The following is a 22,728-nucleotide window of genomic DNA, read 5'->3' on the forward strand; positions in this document are numbered from 1 at the left end:
TATATTTAACTAGGATTTTATTGTGTATACAAGTCAACTTCCACTGGCTGTTAGCTCGCATATTTCGCTTAACAAGAGAGATCGCGATCCTCCATTCGGTTACTTTTGAGTTTATTGGTCAACAAAAGAACAACTAATATGCCAGCTTAGCCTTCATTACCATTGAGGAGTAAGAATGCGCCTCGTCCTCTCATTGCATTACTCAAGTAGAGGAATATTTGATCCTTTCTGTTTATCCTTGTCTGAACTCTTGTCCATGCATTCATAACAAGTCGCCTTGACTACTGCAATGGTCTTTTATATGGACTACCAGATTGCTTGTTAAATAAACTGCAACGAGTACAGAATGCCTGCGCCAGACTGATTTTTAAAGAACAGAAATTTTGCAATGTAACGCCTCTTATTTATGACTTACACTGGTTACCAATTAGATACAGAATCGAGTTTAAAATACTTTAAATTACTTTTAAGATTCTTAATTTTTTTAACGCCTACTTATTTATCGTCTCTTGCTTCTCTTAGGCTCCCATCCAAATATAATCTAAGGAATTCTAGCGATAAACTTTTACCTAGTTATCCGCCTTTTAAATCAAAAGCTACAGTAAGTGACCGTTCTTTTACCTGTGCTGCACCGAAACTTTGGAATGCGCTACCATTTGACATAAGAAGCACCAGCACTGTTACTATTTTTAAAGTCAAGCTAAAAACTCACCTTTTCCGTCATGCATTTTTATCATAGTTGTTTTTGTTATTGTAAGTTTACTTTTAATTGTAATTTAAGCTTTTTAAAATCATTGTAAGTTTACTTTTAATTGTAATTTTAGCTTTTTAGCCTTTTTATTCCGTTTTTAATCTCGTCATGCGCATTTGAACATTTTATGAAATTTGCGCATTACAAATGTTATTATTATTATTAACTCTACAACAGAGAACAGAAAGCATGCAGAGAACATACAACAGAGAACATGCAACAGTTTATTGTAAGTCAACACAGTCACAACTGTTTAGCGGGAGTTCAAATATTTGTCGGACCAAGTTTAGCAAGGAATTTGAGCGGTAGAATCTTGAGTTGATCAGTCTGATCCATCTTAATAATTCCGTCTGGGTCATCAATATTGATTAGAGTCCCTACACGCTCACGGTCATCACCAAAGATCACTTTCACCTGAAAATACAAACAAGATACGATACCGTAAGACACAAACAAACATCACAAGTAATGCAGTCTAGGCCTGCTCCGCTTGTGCTCGGCAACGTTTGAACAACGTTTCGCGTTTGGAGCATTTTTTTGTGGTTCTTAGGACAGCAATAAGCGCTACGGTATAAATTATAAATGTATAAATTATACGACGTGTGGCAGCATACCTTATCCTGTTTAACCGGTTCACCAGGATCTACGTTGTTAATAGAGACGCTGACGTCACGCTTCTCATCGTAAAGATAAACTGTGCACGTGTTCCCGGATACAGTTCTGACCACGCCCTTTTTGTCCATCAACTGTGGGTCCTGGAAATAACAATGCGTAAATCACGTGATCAAAAGTGAGGCGGGAGAAGTACCACGGAAGTGAGAAAAGCAGTTAGAATAGGTAAGACGCAAAAAATCGCTTCTCAACCATCACGTCACTAGCTAATTCTAAGACAAACGAAAGCAACTTAAGGGCAACTGCCATTGAACGTAATGCCACTGTTCAAATATTTTACAGTGAAACCCCGCCTTACGTTCACCTCGTTGTTACAGCCAGGCTTTCTTGCCCTGGTGAAACGCCCATACATTTTCTTATTAAGACCCCGTTCATAAGGTCAACGGCCACATTCTGAAATCCCAACCTGTATAATCTTTTACAATTTTACCCCGTCAATACAGCCACTCAAACCAGCTCTTTCCATGGTGAATACTGTATGTACTGATCGAAGTTTCAACTTCATTAATAATTGGATTGCTTATAAAAGAACAGTTATTTAGAAGAACAGTTGTGACATATCTGTCAAGACGACACTTAAAGATAGACCAGTCGTAAAATGACCCTACCCCTTAACGGCCACCACGTTAATACGGCCAAGTTTCCATGGCCCATTGGTGACTGCATTAAGGCGGGGTTCCACTGTTATGGCATTTTCCTTTGAAACGCTATAAACCTGAATCCAAGATGCCTTGGTACATTACAAGCGTAGGATGCCTCCGTAACGTTACTTGACAACAGAACAAGATTAACGAGCTTACCTCATGATTTTCATTGATTCGCACTTCAATATCAGTAGTAACCCAGTCAGCTTGTGTCTCTTCCATGCCTGCCCCAGGTGTGAGCGGATTATACGCTGGTGATACGGGAGCAATGCTTCCAGGTGTCATGGGATTACCAAAGCCGGCGGGAGATGGAGACTGCGTATACGGTGAATAGCTAGGCTCCGAGCCGTACATTCCCCCGCCGGGGGTGTTGGGGGTATACGGTCCTCCGTAACCCCCGGGAGTGGCTGGATTGGGTGTTCCATAAACCTGCATTATGAGGAAAAGATAACTTAACATCACTGGAGGACATAGACTAGAATAACCAGAGACTACAAAATAATATCTTTGAAACAGAAATCTTCAGCAATGAATGGGTTTCCTTTTGCGGTACTTTCAAGAAAACTGGACTTGATCCGAGGACATGGGAGACAACAGCGGCAAATCGATCCGGCTGCCGACAGTTCATTTCCACCGGGACTGCCATGTTTGAACCAGAACGGAGCCGTAAAGCCGAAGACAAACGTGAAGAACAAATACGCCACCTTGCAGCCACTCGCCCTCCCGTGACCTCAATGCCCTCACAAATTCTAAGCCTGCTAAGCCACCTCCGAGGCCATCAAAGAAGAGAAGACCGTACTGTTAGAAGAAATTGATGCTCGAACACGAGCCAACCCCGACGATCAAGTGTGACTGATTGAGAATTATTGTTTAGTCCAATTCTCTGGAACGGGAATTGAGTGCAACAAAACGAGATGTTCTAATTGTTTGTGCAATAAGTATTCGTCTTCACTGATGAATAACAAAATCTGATTGCAGCACAGAATGCCACTACTTACCCCAGGGGAGGGGGTTGACGTGTCAAAGTTGTAATCATAATCCTCATTGCGTGCAGGAGTATTTGGCTGGGTTGGATCCCAGGCTCCTCCGTGAAGTGGGGTGCGTGAAGGATCGTGGGATGGTGTCATGGAACCATAATGAGGTGTGCGACTTCCTGTTAATGAGACAAAAAATTGAACCGAGCTTAATCATATGGTATCTTACAAGACGTACCCACAGAAAAAGCAGCCATATTGTTTTCGTCTTACCATCACCATGAGTTGGAGTCTGGGAACCATACATGGGAGTCCGTGAACCATGCATAGGAGTCTGAGAGCCGTACATGGGGGTCTGGGATCCATACATTGGAGTCTTGCTGTGGACTGAGCTGCCTCGACTGGATGGACCACTGTGTAATGAAACGATAAATAAATATCAGCTAAGTAATCAAATCCTATTCCCTTGTTATAATTTGTATAGGCCCTAGTATAGTTTGGATTTTCAAGCTTTTCGGGCTAAACGCACCAAAATTTACCGCTGTAGTCTTAAAGAAGCTACATCACGATTAACGCATCTTCGAAAGGTTAGCCTAAATTTTTCAAGTTCGTCATTTGTAATCCGTGCGAATCTTCTCCATCGTTAACCATCCTTGCTCCTTTATGGTTTTTTGTTATCTCTTTGGTGTTTTTTTTATCTTAATAAACTACTATTTTCAGGTTTCCTTCAGTTTAAAGGTAATTAGAGGTAATTTAAAACTTTGTTCGAGGCCAAAATAACTCAAAATAACGTGACTGAGCTCCTTTAAGGGTCTTAAGTAGTTTGAAAGTCAAGGCCTCAAACGGTGACAGCATAAAAACAGTAACACTATGGCATAACCGCCCCATTACACTGACCGGGGGGAGGGGGGTGTTTCAAGGAATAAACCCAAGATTGTAAACCTTTTAAGGGTAAGTACGCAACTGTAGAATGAAAGATGGGACATAAAAGTGAGTTTTAATAAAAGAATAAAAAAAAAACTTACCCAACAATGCTGAGCCTCATCCTATCCACCGAGATGGTCTTTACACTGCTGTGAAGCTCAACACGAGCAGTTGTTTCTGTAGCATCTTTCACTATACCAACATATCCTGCAAGCAAACAATAAAGCAAATACTAGCCATCATTTCTTATTCTTTGGAACAGTCTTCCTTGTGACTTAAGGGAAGCAGAGTCCCTGAGGCAGTTTAAACGCTTACTCAAAAGAGATGTACAAGGCATGGCATTCGTGGAAAGCAGCTTTTTTTTATTTAATTATTTTCACTATTAGTTATTAGTAGTTTTAGCTGCCGAATTTTTAACCGTGTTTAAACAAAGATTATTTATATATCTAACCCCTTTTACAGTGAAACAAACTCCTTCCCAAGAAATCTACTACAAGACTAGTGAGCATTGGTACTCCTATTGCCAGAGTTAAAACTTTACCGACATTCGTTCCTATAAACAGCTGTCACCACGCTCTAACAACAAACGTCACTGTCATTTACCTTTATAAGGACCCTGTGAAATTCGCACTGTCTGTGAAATAAGAGACATATCACGACCTCCACGGCCTCGACCTCGACCTCGTCCCATGCCTCCTCTCTGTCCACCGCGGCCACCAGCACCTCCACCAGCTGACAGAACAAAAGCTGGCTGTTAGCAGGTTTGTCTAAAATGATTTGTACCATTGCTTATAGCAAATCTAACAACTGGCTGGAGAGCTCACCTCCTTCTCTGGCTGGACTTGTTATTCTTGGGGAGGCTGGAGCAAATCCGCTGATTCCCAAAGTATTTGAAGCTGCCTGAAAAAAGAAAAAATGAAATACAATAAAAACCAACTTACAAAAACCTAAACTTTAAAAACCTGTGAGGATAAAATTACCCAGTTAACCACCCTTCACATAAGAACCATTCTAGGCTAAAATCTCAATACAGGTTCTTATTTTCAAAACATACAGTTTCTTTAAATCACATGCGATACAAAAAAAGGTAACAAAAACTAGTCAGAACACAGGCAGTGTTATAACACCACAATAATGTTCTGTAAATGATACAATATAAAGGCCACCTCCACGAGCACAAGTTGTTCATTTTAAAAAAAACAAAAATTAAGAACCTGATTAAGAACCTAGGTAGCCTAATTTCACAGTAAACACCATTTATATAAGAACCTATGGAGGCTAACTTGAAAAAACCTTGGTTCTTATACGCGGATTTTTACAGTAATGCATATCCTTTTTTATTGTTAGACCTGGCGTAATGAGGTAACATCTCTTTTCCTTGACTGTTTTCCTCCCTATCCCTGCCCCACATACATTTTACTCTTCCCACCCTCCCAAACAGAGTTAACAGGAGAATGTTTGATTATTCTTTACCTTCCCACCCCCCGCCAGTACAAGGTGTTTTGTCCTGCACACGATGATCCCACCGTTCTCTATCACCATCTTAGAGGATAAGAATGCAAAGCTGCGGTAAAGATGCTTGATCTCTCCTTGCAGACCCTGAAAAAGAAAAGCAAAGTTTCAAGCAATAAGCACTAAAAGTTGACAAGTCTCGGCTTAATTTAAAAGTCTGCTGGCTGGTGACATATCTGCATTAGAACAAAATGGCAGGACATCAAACAAGAAGATTTTTGCTTACATGAGTTTGCAAGTGTTAGAGATAGTGGTACTTACAGCATGTGGCCCTTCAATGACTTTAACTATATCTCTGACTTGCACAGTGTTCTAAAAAATAGCAACAAGTATAGAATTAACAAGAATTTCAAACAAGAAAATGCATCAAATGATTTCCATCCACACTAGAAAATGCATGAAGCTTCAAAATTGATTGAAAGCATTGCAACGTCATCATTTTCGAAAAGCTCCATTTTCAAAATGTTTTCCATCCACACTAAAACAAAAAGCTCCGTTTTCAAATTATTCTGGTCTCAAGAGCATTTTCAAAAAGCTCCGTTTTCGTGATGGATTAGTGTGAACGGAAGCCCTAACCGAAGAAGAAGAGCTCCGTTTTTAAATTCCCCCGGCAAAGTGTGGACAGAGCCTAAGGAAAAAAACAGAAATCAACATTTTCCTGTGTCTGGTGCTGGGTGCTGCATGACGATAGAATTCAAACCTGCTCAGAATCCAGTGCCACAGCATTTTTGTTTTCTTTTCTTCTCCCCACTGCTTGGTGTTTGACTTGAATCACCTGAAATCAAAGCAGCACGGACAGGATCATTAGCTAACTCTTTTAGTCCGACCATCCGGCGAGTTGCTTCTTATTTAGTTGTCATGGGAGATACAGTTGCCTTAAAAACCTCACTGGTGGCATTTGGTCCACACTTTCACTTTTCACCGTGACTCCATAGGGGTAGTGGGCTGGGGTATTTGGTCTGCAGGCTCAGTCAATTCCCTGAGAGGGTTGGTACCCATTCTTCTAGTCTGATAACATGCTTGTAGATACAGGGCTCTACCGCCGAAGAACTCTCGCCAGAAATCCTGCCCATAATGCAAGCTACCATTTTAACAAATGAACTCATAAAGTGTAAAGTGGTAGAGCACACTGGATGTAACGCACTGAATGTAACTCGTGACAGGTTTAAGTTTGTAGCCATGGTTTTCAATATGAGTTCCAGAAGATTTTTTGTCCTGTGTTTTGCTCTGGACAAAGCACATCCATTGTTAGGGCATGCTGACAGGACATGGCTAAAAGCTTACAGGGGTTCACCGATTTAAAATGAGCCATATTAGCTGTTGAAGACTTACTTTTCCATGTTGGTTCAACACTGCGAACATGTCTCTATCCAGACGGATGATAACTCCTACTGTCTGTGGACTGCAAAAATAAACAACAGAAGGCAAGTTGCATCTACTTATCACCAAAACGACGACAGTTAACTTGCTGAATTGCTGTACATAGCTCTAATAAACTTACTCTAGCTGCACCATATCACCCCACTGGTGCTGTCCCATGGAGTCCACTCCACTGCTTCTCTCTGTACACAGCTGAAGATCTTTGGGCAAAACCTTGAGCTGAAACACCAAGAACAGAGATAAAAACATTTACAATGGTCTCTTCTCTAGTACTAAGCCTCCAACTCAGATGCAGAAGATTGTGTGCCTAGCCCAAAGAGTGTCTGCATCAAAGGCTACTTCTCTATATGCAAAGAAAAAAAAAATGTACAAATGCTTTTTAAAAGTGCTTAAATTAGTTTTCTATTTTAAGGAATTCAGCACTTTACTCACCTCATGCATGGTAAGATCAGCAAAAAGGACCACCATGTTGTCTTCAACTCTAACAATCAAGCCTGTATCACCCTCATATCGACCACCTATAACTTTCACATGATCACCCATCTTGAAATGCTTCTGTAGCTCATGTGCCATGAACTCTAAAGGATCCTACAACATCAAGTGATAACAATGTGCATCGGCATTTTGTTTGACACAAGACAGCAGCATACCCTTGATGCAGTACAGCAACAAAGAAGACCAAACTTCCAGGTCATCTACAACTTTTTCTGCTAAAATTTCCAAGCTGTATTTCCTTCTGTTCTGTTCTATGGACAGCTAGTATCTTTTCTATTAAACTCAATGCCAGTTAATGAGCTTGGGAAAGGCGCCCAGGGATGGAGGAGATGGGCGAGATATGAGCCTAGAGCAGAGCACATAGGTATCCATGATAACCCTCTGTTCTGTTTTATGGACAGCTAGTATCTTTGGTAAATTGGATCCTTTCTAGCTCAAGTATCTTCTAGTTTTAAGCTACAAGACATTATTACTAAAGTTGCAGTCTATGGTTTGTCATTAAGTTTTTGTAGCTGAATGCGCTGAAGCACAGTGACTTCTTTGGCAAGCAAACAAAATTAATGCTACAGTGATTGTACTTCAGTAAAATATTTACCAACTGCCAGATTCAAGTACACTGTAGAACAAACTAATTTGTCACAAGGCTATCCAGAATGAGGTGTCAATTGCAAAAAAATGAATTTAGATCGTGCTTTTGCAAGATGTGTAAAAAAAAAAAAATCAACATTCAAACCTTCAAGTCATCGTGTTTTGGCATGATGGTGACTTTGTTTCCATCAATGCTAAGTACTGTGCCTTTCAAATTTGCCAGATCACCCTCAGCAACTTCTACCACATCACCAGTTACAAAAGTATGTCTTTCCTCATCTGATCCCTCCTTGAAACTTTTCGTAGGAACTGAAACCAAAAATCAAATATAATGGGACGCTCCTTGTTTTATTAATTTTATACTTTGTAGCCAAATACATCTACACTGTATTACATTCACAAGACATCAAAAAAGCCCAGTCGGTAATCAGTTAACCAGTTGACTTTGCTTAGCATATGAAAGACGTGGAACAGATTTGGACCGGACTATTAACAATCTAGTGATAAGATGGAGGCTTCAACTGAAGAAATCCAGATTACAAGAGCAGCATATTCAAAAAAAAGGCTAAAAAGTTCTCCAAACAATCTTAAATGATGCTTCCCACCCTAAGAATGTCCTTGTACTGTGACACTTAATGTTTCTCCTTTACTTTAGATAAAAGAAGATCTAGAAAAACATTTTAAAAGAAATATAAAGACCAGCTCATGAAATTTCTGCCTCATCTTGTCCCCATTATCAAATGCAATTTTTTTGCTAAATGTATATGATGATTCTAAAGCATAAAGTTAAATACGATGTACAAAAACAATTGGAAATGGTTAGTTGAAGAAAATTTAAGTAAAAAGGCTACTAAAACAATTAGATTATTCACTCTAAATTACTATGAGTTAATAGTTGATGAGGCCTTCAGCCTCATCAACTATCACCTCATAGAAACCTCGAGCTTGTAATCTAATTGTTAATTAGTAGCACCACCTAATTAATAAGTTATCCTTTACTTTACAATTAACATTGTATACTGCATTTTAAATAGTCTAAGGGTTTATCTTAAGAGGTGGGTCACATTAACAATTACCTTCTAGTTCAACATCTTCAGGTGCTGTTTCAAATTTCTGAAGTTCCAGCAAAGTTGGCTTGATGCCCTCCACAACCTGATAAACAGAAACAACGTTATCATTGCCAAATCTAAGATAACTTGGTTCAGTGCAACAGATTTATAAAGTAATTTGATTTCCATTGTTTAAGCTTTGGATTGCACCATCAAGCCAATGAATCCAGCAGATAAATCACTTGACTTTCCTGTAATGAGTGCTTTTTCCCCATCCCAAATTTCCTTTAATTGGCTAGTACTTATTGCTGGATGTTCTGTTTCAGTCACGAAAAGGAGCTGCCAACAGTAAATTAGAAAGCTGAAAATGAAAAAGCTTACAATTGCAGACATGGCCAGTGTCTTGTACATGAAGCCACCACGATACCGACTGCCTTCAAAGATCATGAAGTCTCCATCCTGTCCTATGTCTCCCCCAATGCCTCTGTTTAGAACAAGATAAGCAAGATTAGCAATACCACTTCCTCCTAAAGTTGTTTATCAAGAAATATTGCCTTTGCAGACGCGCAGTCTGTTAGATATTTGCTATCCTCAAAAAGTAATTAGCACTTAATGACTGGCCCTTGTGCGGCCAACACAAAAATAGAACTGCGAAAAACTGATATGCTTGATGCAGACTACGACTTAAATTTGCCATGGTTTCAAGGTGGATGCTCTGATCATGTGCGAGTCGAAAGTTCAAGTTTTTGTTTTCCTCGGGAGTGACTGAGTTTTGTTTGCCCTCCGCAGTTAGTGAGTTTTGACCGACGACGACACATGACATGTTCTTCTCTAAAGGGAAAACGTGTTTGAGATGGGAGGCATAACAATTATTTCTAATGAAAAGGTTTAAAATTAACATAAAAAATATTTACCTGATAGCATCAGCATCAAACAGTTTTTGAGGTGGTTTTCTTTTCTTTTTTCTCTTCTCAGCAGCATCCTTTAAAATTAACATACATGAACATCAAGTTCTAAGTACAACATTCTCAAAACATGACTTCAGGCTTCACGCACAGCCAATAGCAGAAATGAGGAGACTAACACAAAACTTAAACAAAGTAGTACCCAACTTCTGATTTGTCTTTTAATATTTGAGATCATGGTGAGTAAAATTTCTAAATCAGGACAGGGTTCAACCCAGTCAAAATAAATGTACATTGTACACTTACACAATAAGCTACCTGGTCCCACTACTCAGGATGGTACCTCCAACATTACTGACTGGGCTGGAAAGACAGTCTCTACTGAGTTCTGGGCAATGGTTTTGACCTTCCAGGCCATGTTAAAATAATTTAATCAGTTCACAATTTCAAATTTTATATTGCCCCTCACTCTGTAAAATAATGGTAGCCAGCATGTTCATGTAAAATCTCAGACAATACTGTTGAGACATTCCCAACAATTTCACAGTAAAAACACATGCCTGTGGGAATTCATCATGGGTTGTAGCCAAACAATATTTATGACTGTAAGTACTGACATCTCTTGCCTCTCTAAAACCAAATTGCGTAGTTCCAGAAATACATGTATCCATACCTCCTCCGTGGAAGGGATCTTTTATAAAACCCAACCCCTCAGGAAATTCCAAACCCTTCTGTGGGGGAGTAATTTTCTGGAACTGCACATTAGAATTTAAAGGGTGTCAGTAGTAGTACACTGTACCTCTGCTGATTTAGCTAAGCCTCTCATTCTAGTGTAGTCTATTCTTGGAATCATCTTCAATGTCACCTACAAACAACAACAGCATGCAATGTAACAATCATTAGTAGTTATTATAATTACACATTAAGATTCTAAAAGAACCTGAACATTGCACTGCAAAGAAGCTGTTAGCCAAGAGAGACACTCTCAGGGTTTAATATTATTGTTGATTCACTCAGCACAAGCCTTTGATGACAAGGAAGAGCAAAGCACAAATTTCAACTATTATTAACAGTGTCACAGTTTTGACAAAAAAAAATTTGTGGCTCAACAGGATTTCCTGTGCATAATCCCAGAATCTTAAGTGCTACAGGAATATGGCGAGTATTACAACTTCTGTCCCTCCTTGCTAGTCTGTTGAAAATTCTGTTACCCCTTCAACATTTGTATCAGATTTTCTAACTTTTAACTTTGTAGTTCATTAGATAAATTTCTTCTCAAGCAATAATATTACAGTTTTCTACCTGATTTCTTGCTGTGTTGACAAAATCAACCTGCAGACAAAAACACCACAGACATTACAGATAACTGAATCAATTAATCAACCTGGCTTGTGTTTTGACAATGTGTGGGGTTGATCATAAAAAAGACCATAACAGCATTTCTAAGGAGTAGCAATTTTTATTATATGGCTAGCTTGATGAGCAGACAAGATGAACCAAATCCAGCACAGTGATTGGCTACCTGAGCTATTGTGCCTGTCCTGGACTACCCACTGTGTCCCGCAAGAAAAATTTCCCAGAAAGCCATATAATATATCCTTTATTGACCAAGCCTATATACATTCTGACATATTCTGAGTGGCTAGCCACAGGAACACAACCCAGTTCTATTATCATAATAAATCTATCACAACTCAACAGGGTCCGACAAATATTTTTGACAAAACTTGTCCCTGGACAAGTGGCATGTCAAAATCACTTGCCCAGCAGAATGAGCTAGTTGTCCCAGTTAATAATGGTATAGGACAAGCGATTCATTGAACTGTAGCAAAATCAATTCACATTTATAGTTTAGGAGCCATAACAATGCATCTGAGTGATGTTATGAATAAACTACAAACACAGAACCTGAAGTTGTCTTTTATTTCTACTATGAGTCTCAATAAAAGTTAAAGAGGATTGTTTTGGGACCACAGTGTGAGATTATTGGTAACAGCAACATCACGAAAGGTGACTTAATTTACAGCTCAACCATTTCGGTTGGAACACTCATGTGTATTTCTTCGCATCATATTCCTTGTTGTATTCAACACCTTTCGCCTTTCGCTTTGTTGTACCCGGAGTACAAACAGTGTTGCAGGATTTCCTGACAAACGTATCCATAAATTATACCTTTAACTTTGATCCATGATATGGCAGAAAGACATGTTATCAGGGGTATAGCAGCCAGGCCTTCAGAGGTTTACTTTGGAAAGTACTGAGTATGAAACTCATGAAGAGATGTAAAATGGCGATCAAAAAGTCAAAAAAAAGTGATACATATTTATTGCATTTCGAAAGGCTTCAATGGGAATTTCTCAAGGTAAACATTTAATACTTGGATATCTATAATTTATTGCACTATGGCCCAGCAGGCTTTTCCTAGAAATAAAACACTTGCCTGGTATTCTTTTGAACTTGTCCTGGGCATCCAGGCCTAATATTTGTCAGACCCTGCAGTCAACAAACCTTGATGTAACATACACATACCTGTGCAAGATCATCCTTGTAAATTCCTCGCTTCAATCTGACCCACTGTTTAGGTTTGACAGACACAACCTCTTTGACAACTTTCATTACATCAGTCATTTCTTTGATTGGAACCATCATTTGTTGCCATTTGCCAAGTCGCAGTGTACCAAACCCCTCAATGGCCTAAATGAAAACAATATCACGACTTTTTAATTTGAAGTATTTAATTCAAACACTCTTTGACTTCATAGATTTAATTACAATGATGTGACCTCTTTCATTTCATTTGCTTTAATTTGTTTTTCCTTGAAGTATCAAGAGTCAGAGTGCATATTTATGTATACTCTATCTTTAAGGGTTTTCATTTTCCCAAAAAATCCAAATATTTAGGAATACCTATGATCCAAAGAATATTAATAATAGTGAGTGTTTAAAGGGACTACTAAAATTCTATACCATATTTTATGGCATTCATGAGGGGTTACATATATTAGACTACATTAAAGGTCATTTTGTTTTTTATACGGGGAGTAATCTTTCATTGATTGAAAACTAAGCTAGGAATTTTTCATCAAGATGTACTTTTTGTAATTGATAAATATGTACAAGTCAATTATCTATGAGTTGATCTGGTAGACACCCACTATGAGCAAAAGAAAGTGACTGGGAGGTAAACAAGCTGATACTTAAAAGACTGATCACTGATTGGTCAAAACTGGCCATAAACTTTCCATAAATCAACCGTAATTCTTTTTGTATTATTTTTACCTGCTTGACATGAGTCTGTTTGTAAGCCTCAATGTAGATATATCCTTTAAGTCCCTCCACAGCAACAGCAGACTTGATCTGTAGAGGCTGTCAACAAACCCAAAAGTCATTACTGTATAAGTACAAAGTTTATAAATTTACAAAGCCCAAATTCATATATACATGTAACATATATCAGTGTCACACAAGTAGAAGTACAATGTAGGAAGGAAGCAAGGAATTGCCTCAGTTTACTTACCTCATCTGTAAATTGCTGGGCAATAGCTTTTCTCATTAAACCAATCACTGTGGACTTCTCCTCTCCAATCTGTAGAATTAATTATGTACAGTAAGTGAAGCCTTGGAGCTGACTGGCTCATAGCTGCCAGAGCTTATCCTGGTTTCTGTAGCATGAAGTGACTAGGAGTATTTCTACTCCCCCTGAACGGGATGCTAGTCCATCACAGGTCACTCTCCCGTAATTTGGTAGGCTTCCCCAACAATTCGCCGGTACCCATTTATACTCCTGGGTGGAGAGAGGCACTGTGAGAGTTAAGTGTCTTGCCCGAGAACACAACACAATGTCCCTAACCAGGGCTCGAACCCGGACCGCTCGATCCGGGAACAAGCACACTAACCATGAGGTTACTGTGCCTCCTGTACAGTATATCTCAAAATACTGCACAGTGATCAAGGAAAATTATTTCATTGAGAAGCTGAAGGGTAAGCTCTGCATTGAAGTCTGATGGCCCATCTACTCCTAACAATTAGGAGTATTTCTACTCCCCCCTGCTACCACACTGACAATGACCAGATTAGACATGGAATTCTCTGAAATGTATAATAATTATTATACTGTGGCCTAATTTTACCATAAGAATATTTTCTTTTGTTCTGGTGCATGGTGATATATTATCATGGATGAGAAACAAAGGCAAATAACAAAATGTACCAAGGGTAATATTGAACCACAAGATATAATTATGCAGCCTTTCATACTACCTCAACAGCAGTCATTATGATTAATGTTTGAAGGAGTCTGAGGACTTTACTGTTACTGAGGCTCACCTTACATTTCACAGTCCATAAGTTTGGGTCTCTGTTGATGAATGACAAAAGGGAAAGATAAAAAGTGAAATTGGCAAACTTAAGATGTCTCTGCCACACAAAGAACACATTTTAGCTGTATGTGGGTAACTTACTTGACACCTGGAAGGAGACTCTGTTGTTGAATTTCAGGTCGCAATTCATAGTCATCTCTATATCTGTTGAGAGAATACAGTAAGAGCACAGTAAGATTTCAGTTGTATATTCACTACATAGAAGACAACTAGTAAAAAAAATAGCAATTCTTGAGCACTGAGTGTTGAAAGCATCATTCCCGAGTCAAGCAAATCCTCACTTTGTTCCCAATGTACCCACAAAAACGTAGTGCTGGATAGCCAAACCTTCAGTGAATGCAGACCTTAGAGCCATGTTCTTAAAGTGTGCATTTACAAGTGTCTTGGTCAAAGGGTTGGAAGCTTGTCCAGATGTTTTAGTTTGTTTCAGTTAGATTTTATTTAGTGCTCATTTGCTCATTTCGAATGACAACATGAGCAGAATGAAATAAAAAACCTTTGTCAAGTCAAGTGTCTTAGAGGTACATGTATCAACATCTTTTGTTTTTGCACCTTTCTCTTGACAATCTCAATTTCTTTTACAAGGCTGAGGAAACCTAGGCTTGCAGAAATAATATTAGTCTGGACACCTTGCAAAGCTAGAATTTACCCTTCATAACCCCTGCTTAGTAGAGGATTGTCCAAGTGCGTGCTCTGTATCATGACTATGACCCTCGTGGGGAAATATGTCTACCTAAACAAGGTGCTGCTTGACAAAAAATTTGATTGAAAGTACAGTATTAAAAATGAAAATGAGCTCATGGGCCACCAAATTCTCTTCAAAGTATCGTAGATGGTAAAAGGTTAAGTGTCCCTCCAAGGCTGGTGCTTATTTCCAGTTTCTGTAGCATGAAGCAATTGGGAGTATCTCTACTCCCCCTCTGGATAGGAGAGCACTGTGAGAGTAAAGTGTCTTGTCCAGGAACACAACACAATGTCCCTGGCCAGGGTTCAAACACAGACCACTTGAACCAGAGGGAATGCATTCACCATGAGGCCACCACACCTCCATCAAAATATCCTAGACAAGTCACTCAAACAGGTCAGAGCATAAAGTTATGATCTGTTATCAATTTCTATGATGTTTGATGATATAGGAAGTAAAACCAATACAGATAATTCACATATTAACAAGGTTAAATAACAGTTCTCACCTGTCTGAGGTCTCTGCAAACTTTTTCTTGTAATACGCCTCTAATTCCTCTGCATTTTTATCCCTAACAAATTCATTAAATCTTTGCCTCATTATCAAGTCTCTCTAGTTTTAAGACATGTTAATGTAGATTTGAGAAATTATCAGGTGGTATTCTTCGCATGGTACATGTAGTCATTAAAGAAATGTGAAAACTACTTATTAGTGATGAAAAAAAAAAATCTGCATGTAATTCAATTGTACCAGTACATGAATGCAGTAACTCTTATGAACTAAAATCAAGTATGGAGATTACATCACATGAAATCAAACAATATGTATACACAGTGGAAACCTGCCTTACAGCTAACCCTTTCATAAGGCCACTTCATTATTATTGCTACTTTATTCTGGCCAGTATTTGAACCCCTTGATTATGACCACACTGTTAATGCAGCCAGATTTATGAGGTCCGTTGATGACCAGATTAATGGGGTTTCACTGTGGTGACTGTGCTATGAAAATGTTTGCTATCTAGATATTACAGCTGAACATACCCAAGCATCTGCTGTAAACGTCTGGCACCCTTAAAAAGAAGACGTTCGATTAAAGATTGTTTCTTAATCAAAGTGACTTCTCTGAACATGCTTGAAATGTAATGGTATTGATACATTTATAATTACAGTGAAACCTGTATTAAGCGGACACCCTTGGGACCCTCACTAGTGTCCGCTGAATATAGGGTGTCCGCTCTTAACAGGTTCTAATATATTGTGCAATAATATTTAATTATTAACCCTTTTGTAACTCAGTGTAACATGGTGTAAGATCAAAGACTGCTCATAACATGTCCAGTCAGTCAATGCATCAATCTGGAATAATCACTTAGCTTTAAGATGACATCGCTGAACAATGTTAAAGGAGTCTGAGCTGAACTTTCAGAAACAAAAAGCCCTTGAAATGTCTGCTTATTGCAGGTTTTGTGCAGCAAAATGGCTTAATATTGGTGTCCACGTCTGCTTAACAGACGTGTACGCTGAATGCAGGTTTATTTTATAGTAAACGTGGGAAGAAAATTTTGGCACTCAAGCTGGTGTCCACTTAAGGTTACAGTATACCTTCAGGGGTGTCTCGCGCGCAAGCGATGTAGCGCGTGCAGTTTAAGCTATAGATACCTAAACCCCTATATCAAATTAAAGCTTATGGAGCTGGCTATCAAACTACCAGTATACCAAGAATTTTGAAAGAAAATGAATTGTCAAATTTTTCACGATCACTAAATGTGAGCGCCCGAATCACCTTTCGAAAGCTACAAGTCAAAGCGAATTTCGTTTTTCGCCAATTTAACTTTTTCCTCAGTTTCAGGGCCCAAAGTGCTTAAAAAACGCGTCTGCGTTTTGGCATATTCAATTGCAGTAAAAAGTTACGGAACATTTTCGAAATAGGATTAAAAAAATGTGGAGTGATCGTACAAAAATCGCTCTCGAAGGCAAAGTATTTCGAAATTAACAATTCCCAGACACGCTTTTGTAGTTTATATGTTAAACTAGCCACTGTCCAAATTTAAGAGCAATTGAACAAATTCCCTTTGAGTTATAACTCTTTAAAGTGTCTGCTTCAAGTGAAAAAATTTATTCGAGAAAACAGCGCTAAGAAAAATTTTCTGCTTCGTAAACAAACTTCACCCACAAACGCTTTCAACTGGGTTCTCAGATAACTAAGCCAATCAGTGTAGGGAAAGTTTATTACCGTTAACCTCCTGGTGAAATTTACGCGCAAATCTCTAAAAAACTCTTGTGTTTCGAAATGCGCTCAAGGAACCGAAAGCAGAGAGATAATTTTTCTGTAGCTCGGTTTTTCTTGAAGCTGGTCTGGCAAAATGGGGAAGACTACAAAGGATACGAATGCTAGAGTGGCTGAGCAAAGGAAACAAACAAAAGACAGCGCGGAGAGCAACTGTGTGTGGGCAACTGTGCATGGATAATATTTCAAATGGTCTCAATGAGTCCAACGATTCGTTGATATTGGACTCATCAGAAGAGTCTCTGTCAGCATCCCTGTTATTGCTGTCAAGTTCCGAAATTTTTACTGAACCTTTCTTTTCTCTTACCACAAATATTTGCCCACCTTATACGATAACTATAGCTTCATCCGCGTGGCGAACTTTCGCTTCTTCACTCATTGATGTATTTTCATTCGTTCTTCGCTGTTTTCGCTTTTCCGAACCGGTCCATGGTTTAAACGTGGTCTATGTTTACTTATAACTTAATAGAGACACGCCTAATATAAAAAATGCTGGGTAGTCAGAACAACAATGCTGATCAACTGAGTAGTCAATTCGTGACATCCATATAGGTAATTCCCGCGAAAATCGTCTCGGTTGATTGCATATGCGCCATAGGGCTGTCAATCAAGAGGTAAACTTTTACTTCTGGTGAAAACGTAAAACCACCATTTCTCCGCCAATATTTAGCCTTTTTCAAAAATTTTTTTCAGAAATTAGAGATTATTCTTTGACCACTATTTTGACCCAAAAATCCAAATTTGAAGAAAATTGCCGACCCAAAGGTATACTGTAACCTTAATAGAGGATGCCGCGTAATATGGGGTCCACCTAATACAAGTTTCACTGTACAATAATATTACGGAAAATCATACATTTGAACTTCAGGATAAAAATCTAAAAACATCAGATATTATTGCACTCGATGCAGGTACAGTGTAGATGAACAACTCGGGCAGTTGTGAAAAGAAGCCCGAAAACAATTAAGGCTTGAAGGAGATTGAAACCCAAGACCACTATGTTGGTGTCACAGAGGCCATGGGTTTGAATCCACCTTAAGCCAATTTCGATACATAAATGTGATGATCTCTCATGTCTTTATGGGTATTGATACGTAATAATTATTTATTTAATATATCTTTAGACCTGTATTTGATTCCCCTCAAGACATCATCCTTGTTTACTGTTAGGCATTAAACATGAAGTATTACAAATTTGTCTGACAACAGATCAATATAAAAGAACTAAGTTACTGTTCTGTTTTCCTCACCGACAAATCAGCATCAAGTGATTCATCATCTCGTTCAGCTAAGCCAGACAAAAGAAATAAATTATTTGCTTTCTTAAGATAAGGAAAAAAATTCTACTTTGAAGAGCACAAAAATCAAATAGTCATAGCTGCAGTTTTACATACAAAATATTACTTGTAGCCATTAAATGATATCATTTATTTTGTTTCATACTTGTATCAATTAAGTCATGATATCCATCTTCAGCTTGTTCACCATCTTCATCATAATCATCATCAACATCTATAAAAGACAGAAAACTGTGCATCAACATATTTGTATTTTGTAAAAATGACATCTGCCTGCTATGTGTAGGTCAATCTGCAAGGAATAAGTTTTCCAATATTTAAAGCAAAATGTTTCTGCATGAATTTAAAGCTTTGCAAACAACAGTGACACAACTCTACCTCTACTATATTAAATACCATTAGATGACACAAAAAGTCTGTTTAAGGAAAATTGCTAATGACCATGCAAAATTGAATTTTGTGACATTTTTGGTGATTTTTATCCAACTACATGCACTGCATCAACCATCCAAAGCTACATGTAACTGCAATATACTCAACACGTACTACTGACAATTTCTTTTCAAAACAATTTATACCACAAAAACAATAAAAGAATGCTCCCATAACTGTCATCATATAACATTTTTCGGTATTTAAAATTTTTCATACAACTTTGAAATCATTTTCCCTTGTTTCAAGTTTGGTATTATCACCCGAAACAAAGGGATCTAAAAATCAAACTGGTCTGCAAAATTTCATGGCAAAAACATAATTTACATGTAAACCACAGCTTTACAAGATCAACTTCAGTGTCAAAGAACACAAACCTGCTTCCTCTAATATAAAACCAGTTTGACGCCTTCTCTTCCTGCGTCGTCTATCATCTTCAAATTCATCTTCATCATCATATTCATCTTCATCTTCATCCTCCTCCTCCTCATCATCATCATCCTCTTCCCTGGTGATATCTTCACCTTCCTGTAAATTGATGATCATGGATATGTCTTGTGAATTAGGCAGTTAAATGCTATGGTTCTGTGTAAAGGAGCTATTTGTGATTTAGTAAAATTAATATTTACACTGAGTAAGCTGGCTATGGGGATTGCAAATGGATCTCAGGTTACATTGGCCCTAAAAAACATTTTATGAGCTAGCTGAAATCAAAATTGGTTGACTGCAATCTTCATAGTTGATATGGGAGACTACATGTATACTGAAAATTACCTTTTCCTTTGAAGACCATAAATTGCAAATGACTAAACATGACAAATCAAAAAATGTTGCTGACTGTTACTTAATTCAAACATAGTCTATGGTCCATAGATTTACTGTTACATGTACTTTAACCTCTCTACAACAGCCACCTCTCCACAATAGTAACGGCCTCTAAAGCGCATCACAGTTGCCAAAATAACCTCTCAATAATAGCCAGTTAATCAACAACTGATGAACAGTGCATACAAAACCCCAATTCTATGGTAAATTAAAGCTTACAAAAACTGATCCATACCACACGTTGTTGGTCTCTTTAACTTGTTTGGTTTCTGTTTATCCATTTATTTTGATTGTGTTACGGCCTTGCGTGCTACAATCACCATTATTTCAAGAAACAAAATGTTGCACCCCGAAAAAATACAGGCCTCATATTACACCTCTACATTGTACCTCCCCTTAAAGGCCACCTTTCTACAATGGCCACTTTCCTCTGTCCCCAAGGTGTTCATTGTGGAGAGGTTCAATTGTAGTACGACAGGAAGTGACTACCAATTCCATTCATTATATTCCCTCAATTGAACTTTGGTATGGCTTTAGTGCACAAGTGACTATGCACTAAGCATTGGTCACTGGATTTATACAAAGTCTAACAGGAAGTGATGGAGCACACAAACAAAGAAAAGAAGGAGAAGTGAAACTAGCTGTCATATCTGCCATTGTAGTGTCGGGTAAGTTGCCCAATGAGCTGAATAGCACAGAATGTTAAAAAGCTAGAATCCAATGACCATCTTCTCATGCCAGCCATTTATTTGCTTCTTGATTACCCGGTACTCCATACAAGTCTATATATTCCATATAATGCTGTTGCTATTATCATTCTTGGTTGATTAATTGCCATAAATTGTAAAAATTCTGAAAGAGTTTATATGCACACCGGCTTGTATATAAGAGTGTACGGTCATAGTGACTGCAGCGATAAAGAGGTTTTATTTCTTCATACAAGGTAATTTTCTCAAACGTTAACAAGAGGAGTGATCTTTTTTTTCACGTTTCAAGTAAACGCTTCGCACCAAGTAACACACAGAGCAAACAGAAACGTGAACTAAATTAAAGATGTATCGAACACGCCTAACACATGACAGATTTGAGATGATCACAAACGAGCAGAGGATTGATTTAAAATTGGCAGAAATACAGAGCATAATAGTAACATAACTGTTATACCTCATCAGAAAATTGAGAATCATCGCTGTCCGACATCTTATGTGGGAATAGTGTCAAATGAAACTCGAGGAAATGCTTTCACCTCTTCTCCTTCCAAGATGGCGGCGACCATAAACATCCGGGACAGTGTCTGCTGCGATGATACGTTATGTAACGGCACCTCAACTGTCCTGTTATATCGTTCATTCAACATGGCGGATCTACTGTGGAGTTGCGATGGTGAATTTCTTGCTGTTGTTTGCAGTACTGGAGTTAAAGTCCTGGATGGAAGGTAGGAGATAGAGATGAAATATATGGAGCTGAAAAATTAGGCGGGACATACCAAATTACAAGTGCCATGTTTGATTTAGTGGAAGCAAAGCTAGCTGACTTACGCTTCTATAAAAGAGAGAGTCGAGATTGGGACCTTTCCACTTCGATATTTCTGAGGGGGTAAAATTCAAAGCTCCTCAACAGGAAGGAGTGGGGGTGCGGATATTAAATGGAATGGCCCCTGGTCCCAGGGGAAACAATAACAACAACAATAACAACAATCTTTATTTCGTGCCCAGCTAAATTTTACAATAAAAATAAATACATGCAATGTGAAAAAATAACAATGAAAAACAGAGCACAGCCACTTAGAAATAGCTAAGGCTAATCGAGCTAAGTGGCTGGGCCAAGTGGAAAAAATATTGCAAGAAAGTTACAGAATATATGAAAAAAAAAAAAAAAACAGAGAACTTAAGGGTTTTTTTTATCTGAGATAACTTCATGTTAGCTGCGTACAGGACAAAGAAATGAACTGGACAAAGAAGTGCTACCCAGGCTATACTAACCAGAATGCTCTTCTGGCTAAACTGCCTGACTAGCTCTTAGTAACTGTAATGGTACCACATACATGTAAGCTCGTATGGGGCTTATATTAACCTAAGATAAATTGAAAAATTGCAGATTCAAGTAGTATTTTTTTATTTTATTATAGACTATTAGGGGTTAAGTCTGTAGACTGGGTTAAGTATTCTGTTTGCAATTTTCAAAGTTCAGTTATCTCAAAAAGTGAAACTTATTAGACCTGTAAAGATCTAGAGGTAAAGACCATGGCCAAAGACTCCCTCTTGAACTAAAAAACTAAATCTCAAAAACTAATACCTTAGACAGGGTTATTAACTCATAGAGGGGGTCTTAGGTCTTTGTTGTTTTAGATTAGGAGGGGGTCTAAGGTCTTTTTGTTTTTGGTGGAGAGGGAGTCAAAAAACTTATCTTATTGGATTTGTTTAAATTATGATAGGTTATTATCTGTCTGTGCTAGTGCATGATGTCACATTCAAAACAAGTTCAATTTTATTTCATTTGGGTGGCAACAGCACCTACAAAAACATCCCCTACCGAAACATCCAGCCATTTTAGTAACATGAACATTTTTCCTTTTGTACAGAGATGGTACTCACAAGTTTTCCCACACTGTTGAGAGTGAACCACAACAGTCACAGGCTAACCAGGATGATATTAGTACACTTGGACATGGTGTACTGTGCTGTTTTTCAAACTCTGGCAAGTTATTTGCCCTCTGTACTCCAGAAAAAGAATTATTCATCTGGAAGACAAGTGACTGGAAGCTACTGAGTAAAAGGTCTTGTTTTATCTTCCTGAGCTGATAGATCATTTCTGTAATACACTTTTGAAGTTCTGTCATTTTTCTATTAGCTTTACATTCTAGCTAGTCAGAGCTTATCATTTCTATTGACCACAGGACAGACTGTATTCAACAGTTTGTCTTTTA

The 22,728-nt window shown here is 38.3% G+C and overlaps 2 protein-coding genes across 2 annotated transcripts in view; one reads left to right on the plus strand and one right to left on the minus strand.

The window, feature by feature from the left end:
- On the minus strand, positions 1-21,107 carry LOC110057524 (transcription elongation factor SPT5-like). Its single transcript, XM_089277399.1, has 31 exons — positions 20,967-21,107; positions 19,355-19,505; positions 18,691-18,759; positions 18,498-18,535; positions 16,002-16,030; positions 15,467-15,529; positions 14,355-14,417; positions 14,221-14,251; positions 13,412-13,480; positions 13,174-13,260; positions 12,424-12,588; positions 11,197-11,226; positions 10,694-10,759; positions 9,904-9,971; positions 9,371-9,473; positions 9,017-9,092; positions 8,086-8,249; positions 7,290-7,445; positions 6,979-7,076; positions 6,810-6,879; positions 6,178-6,252; positions 5,739-5,789; positions 5,439-5,564; positions 4,790-4,865; positions 4,569-4,697; positions 4,067-4,172; positions 3,315-3,454; positions 3,066-3,220; positions 2,224-2,496; positions 1,366-1,506; positions 1-1,165 (listed from the first exon to the last, which is right to left on the minus strand). The coding sequence occupies exons 1-31, from the start codon at positions 21,000-21,002 to the stop codon at positions 1,016-1,018; spliced, it is 3,054 nt and encodes a 1,017-aa protein (XP_089133525.1). The 5' UTR covers positions 21,003-21,107; the 3' UTR covers positions 1-1,015.
- The window catches only part of LOC110057511 (tRNA (guanine-N(7)-)-methyltransferase non-catalytic subunit wdr4-like), a 7,262-nt gene continuing 5,598 nt past the window's right edge, over positions 21,065-22,728 (plus strand). Inside the window, exons 1-2 of the mRNA XM_089277400.1 lie at positions 21,065-21,237; positions 22,384-22,578. Coding sequence (XP_089133526.1) covers positions 21,065-21,237; positions 22,384-22,578 — 368 coding nt within the window. The remainder of the gene's footprint in view (positions 21,238-22,383; positions 22,579-22,728) is intronic.

This window comes from Orbicella faveolata, unplaced genomic scaffold, assembly GCF_042242905.1.
Source record: "Orbicella faveolata isolate gen_17 unplaced genomic scaffold, um_ofav_v1 contig_46, whole genome shotgun sequence".
Lineage (NCBI taxonomy): Eukaryota > Metazoa > Cnidaria > Anthozoa > Scleractinia > Merulinidae > Orbicella > Orbicella faveolata.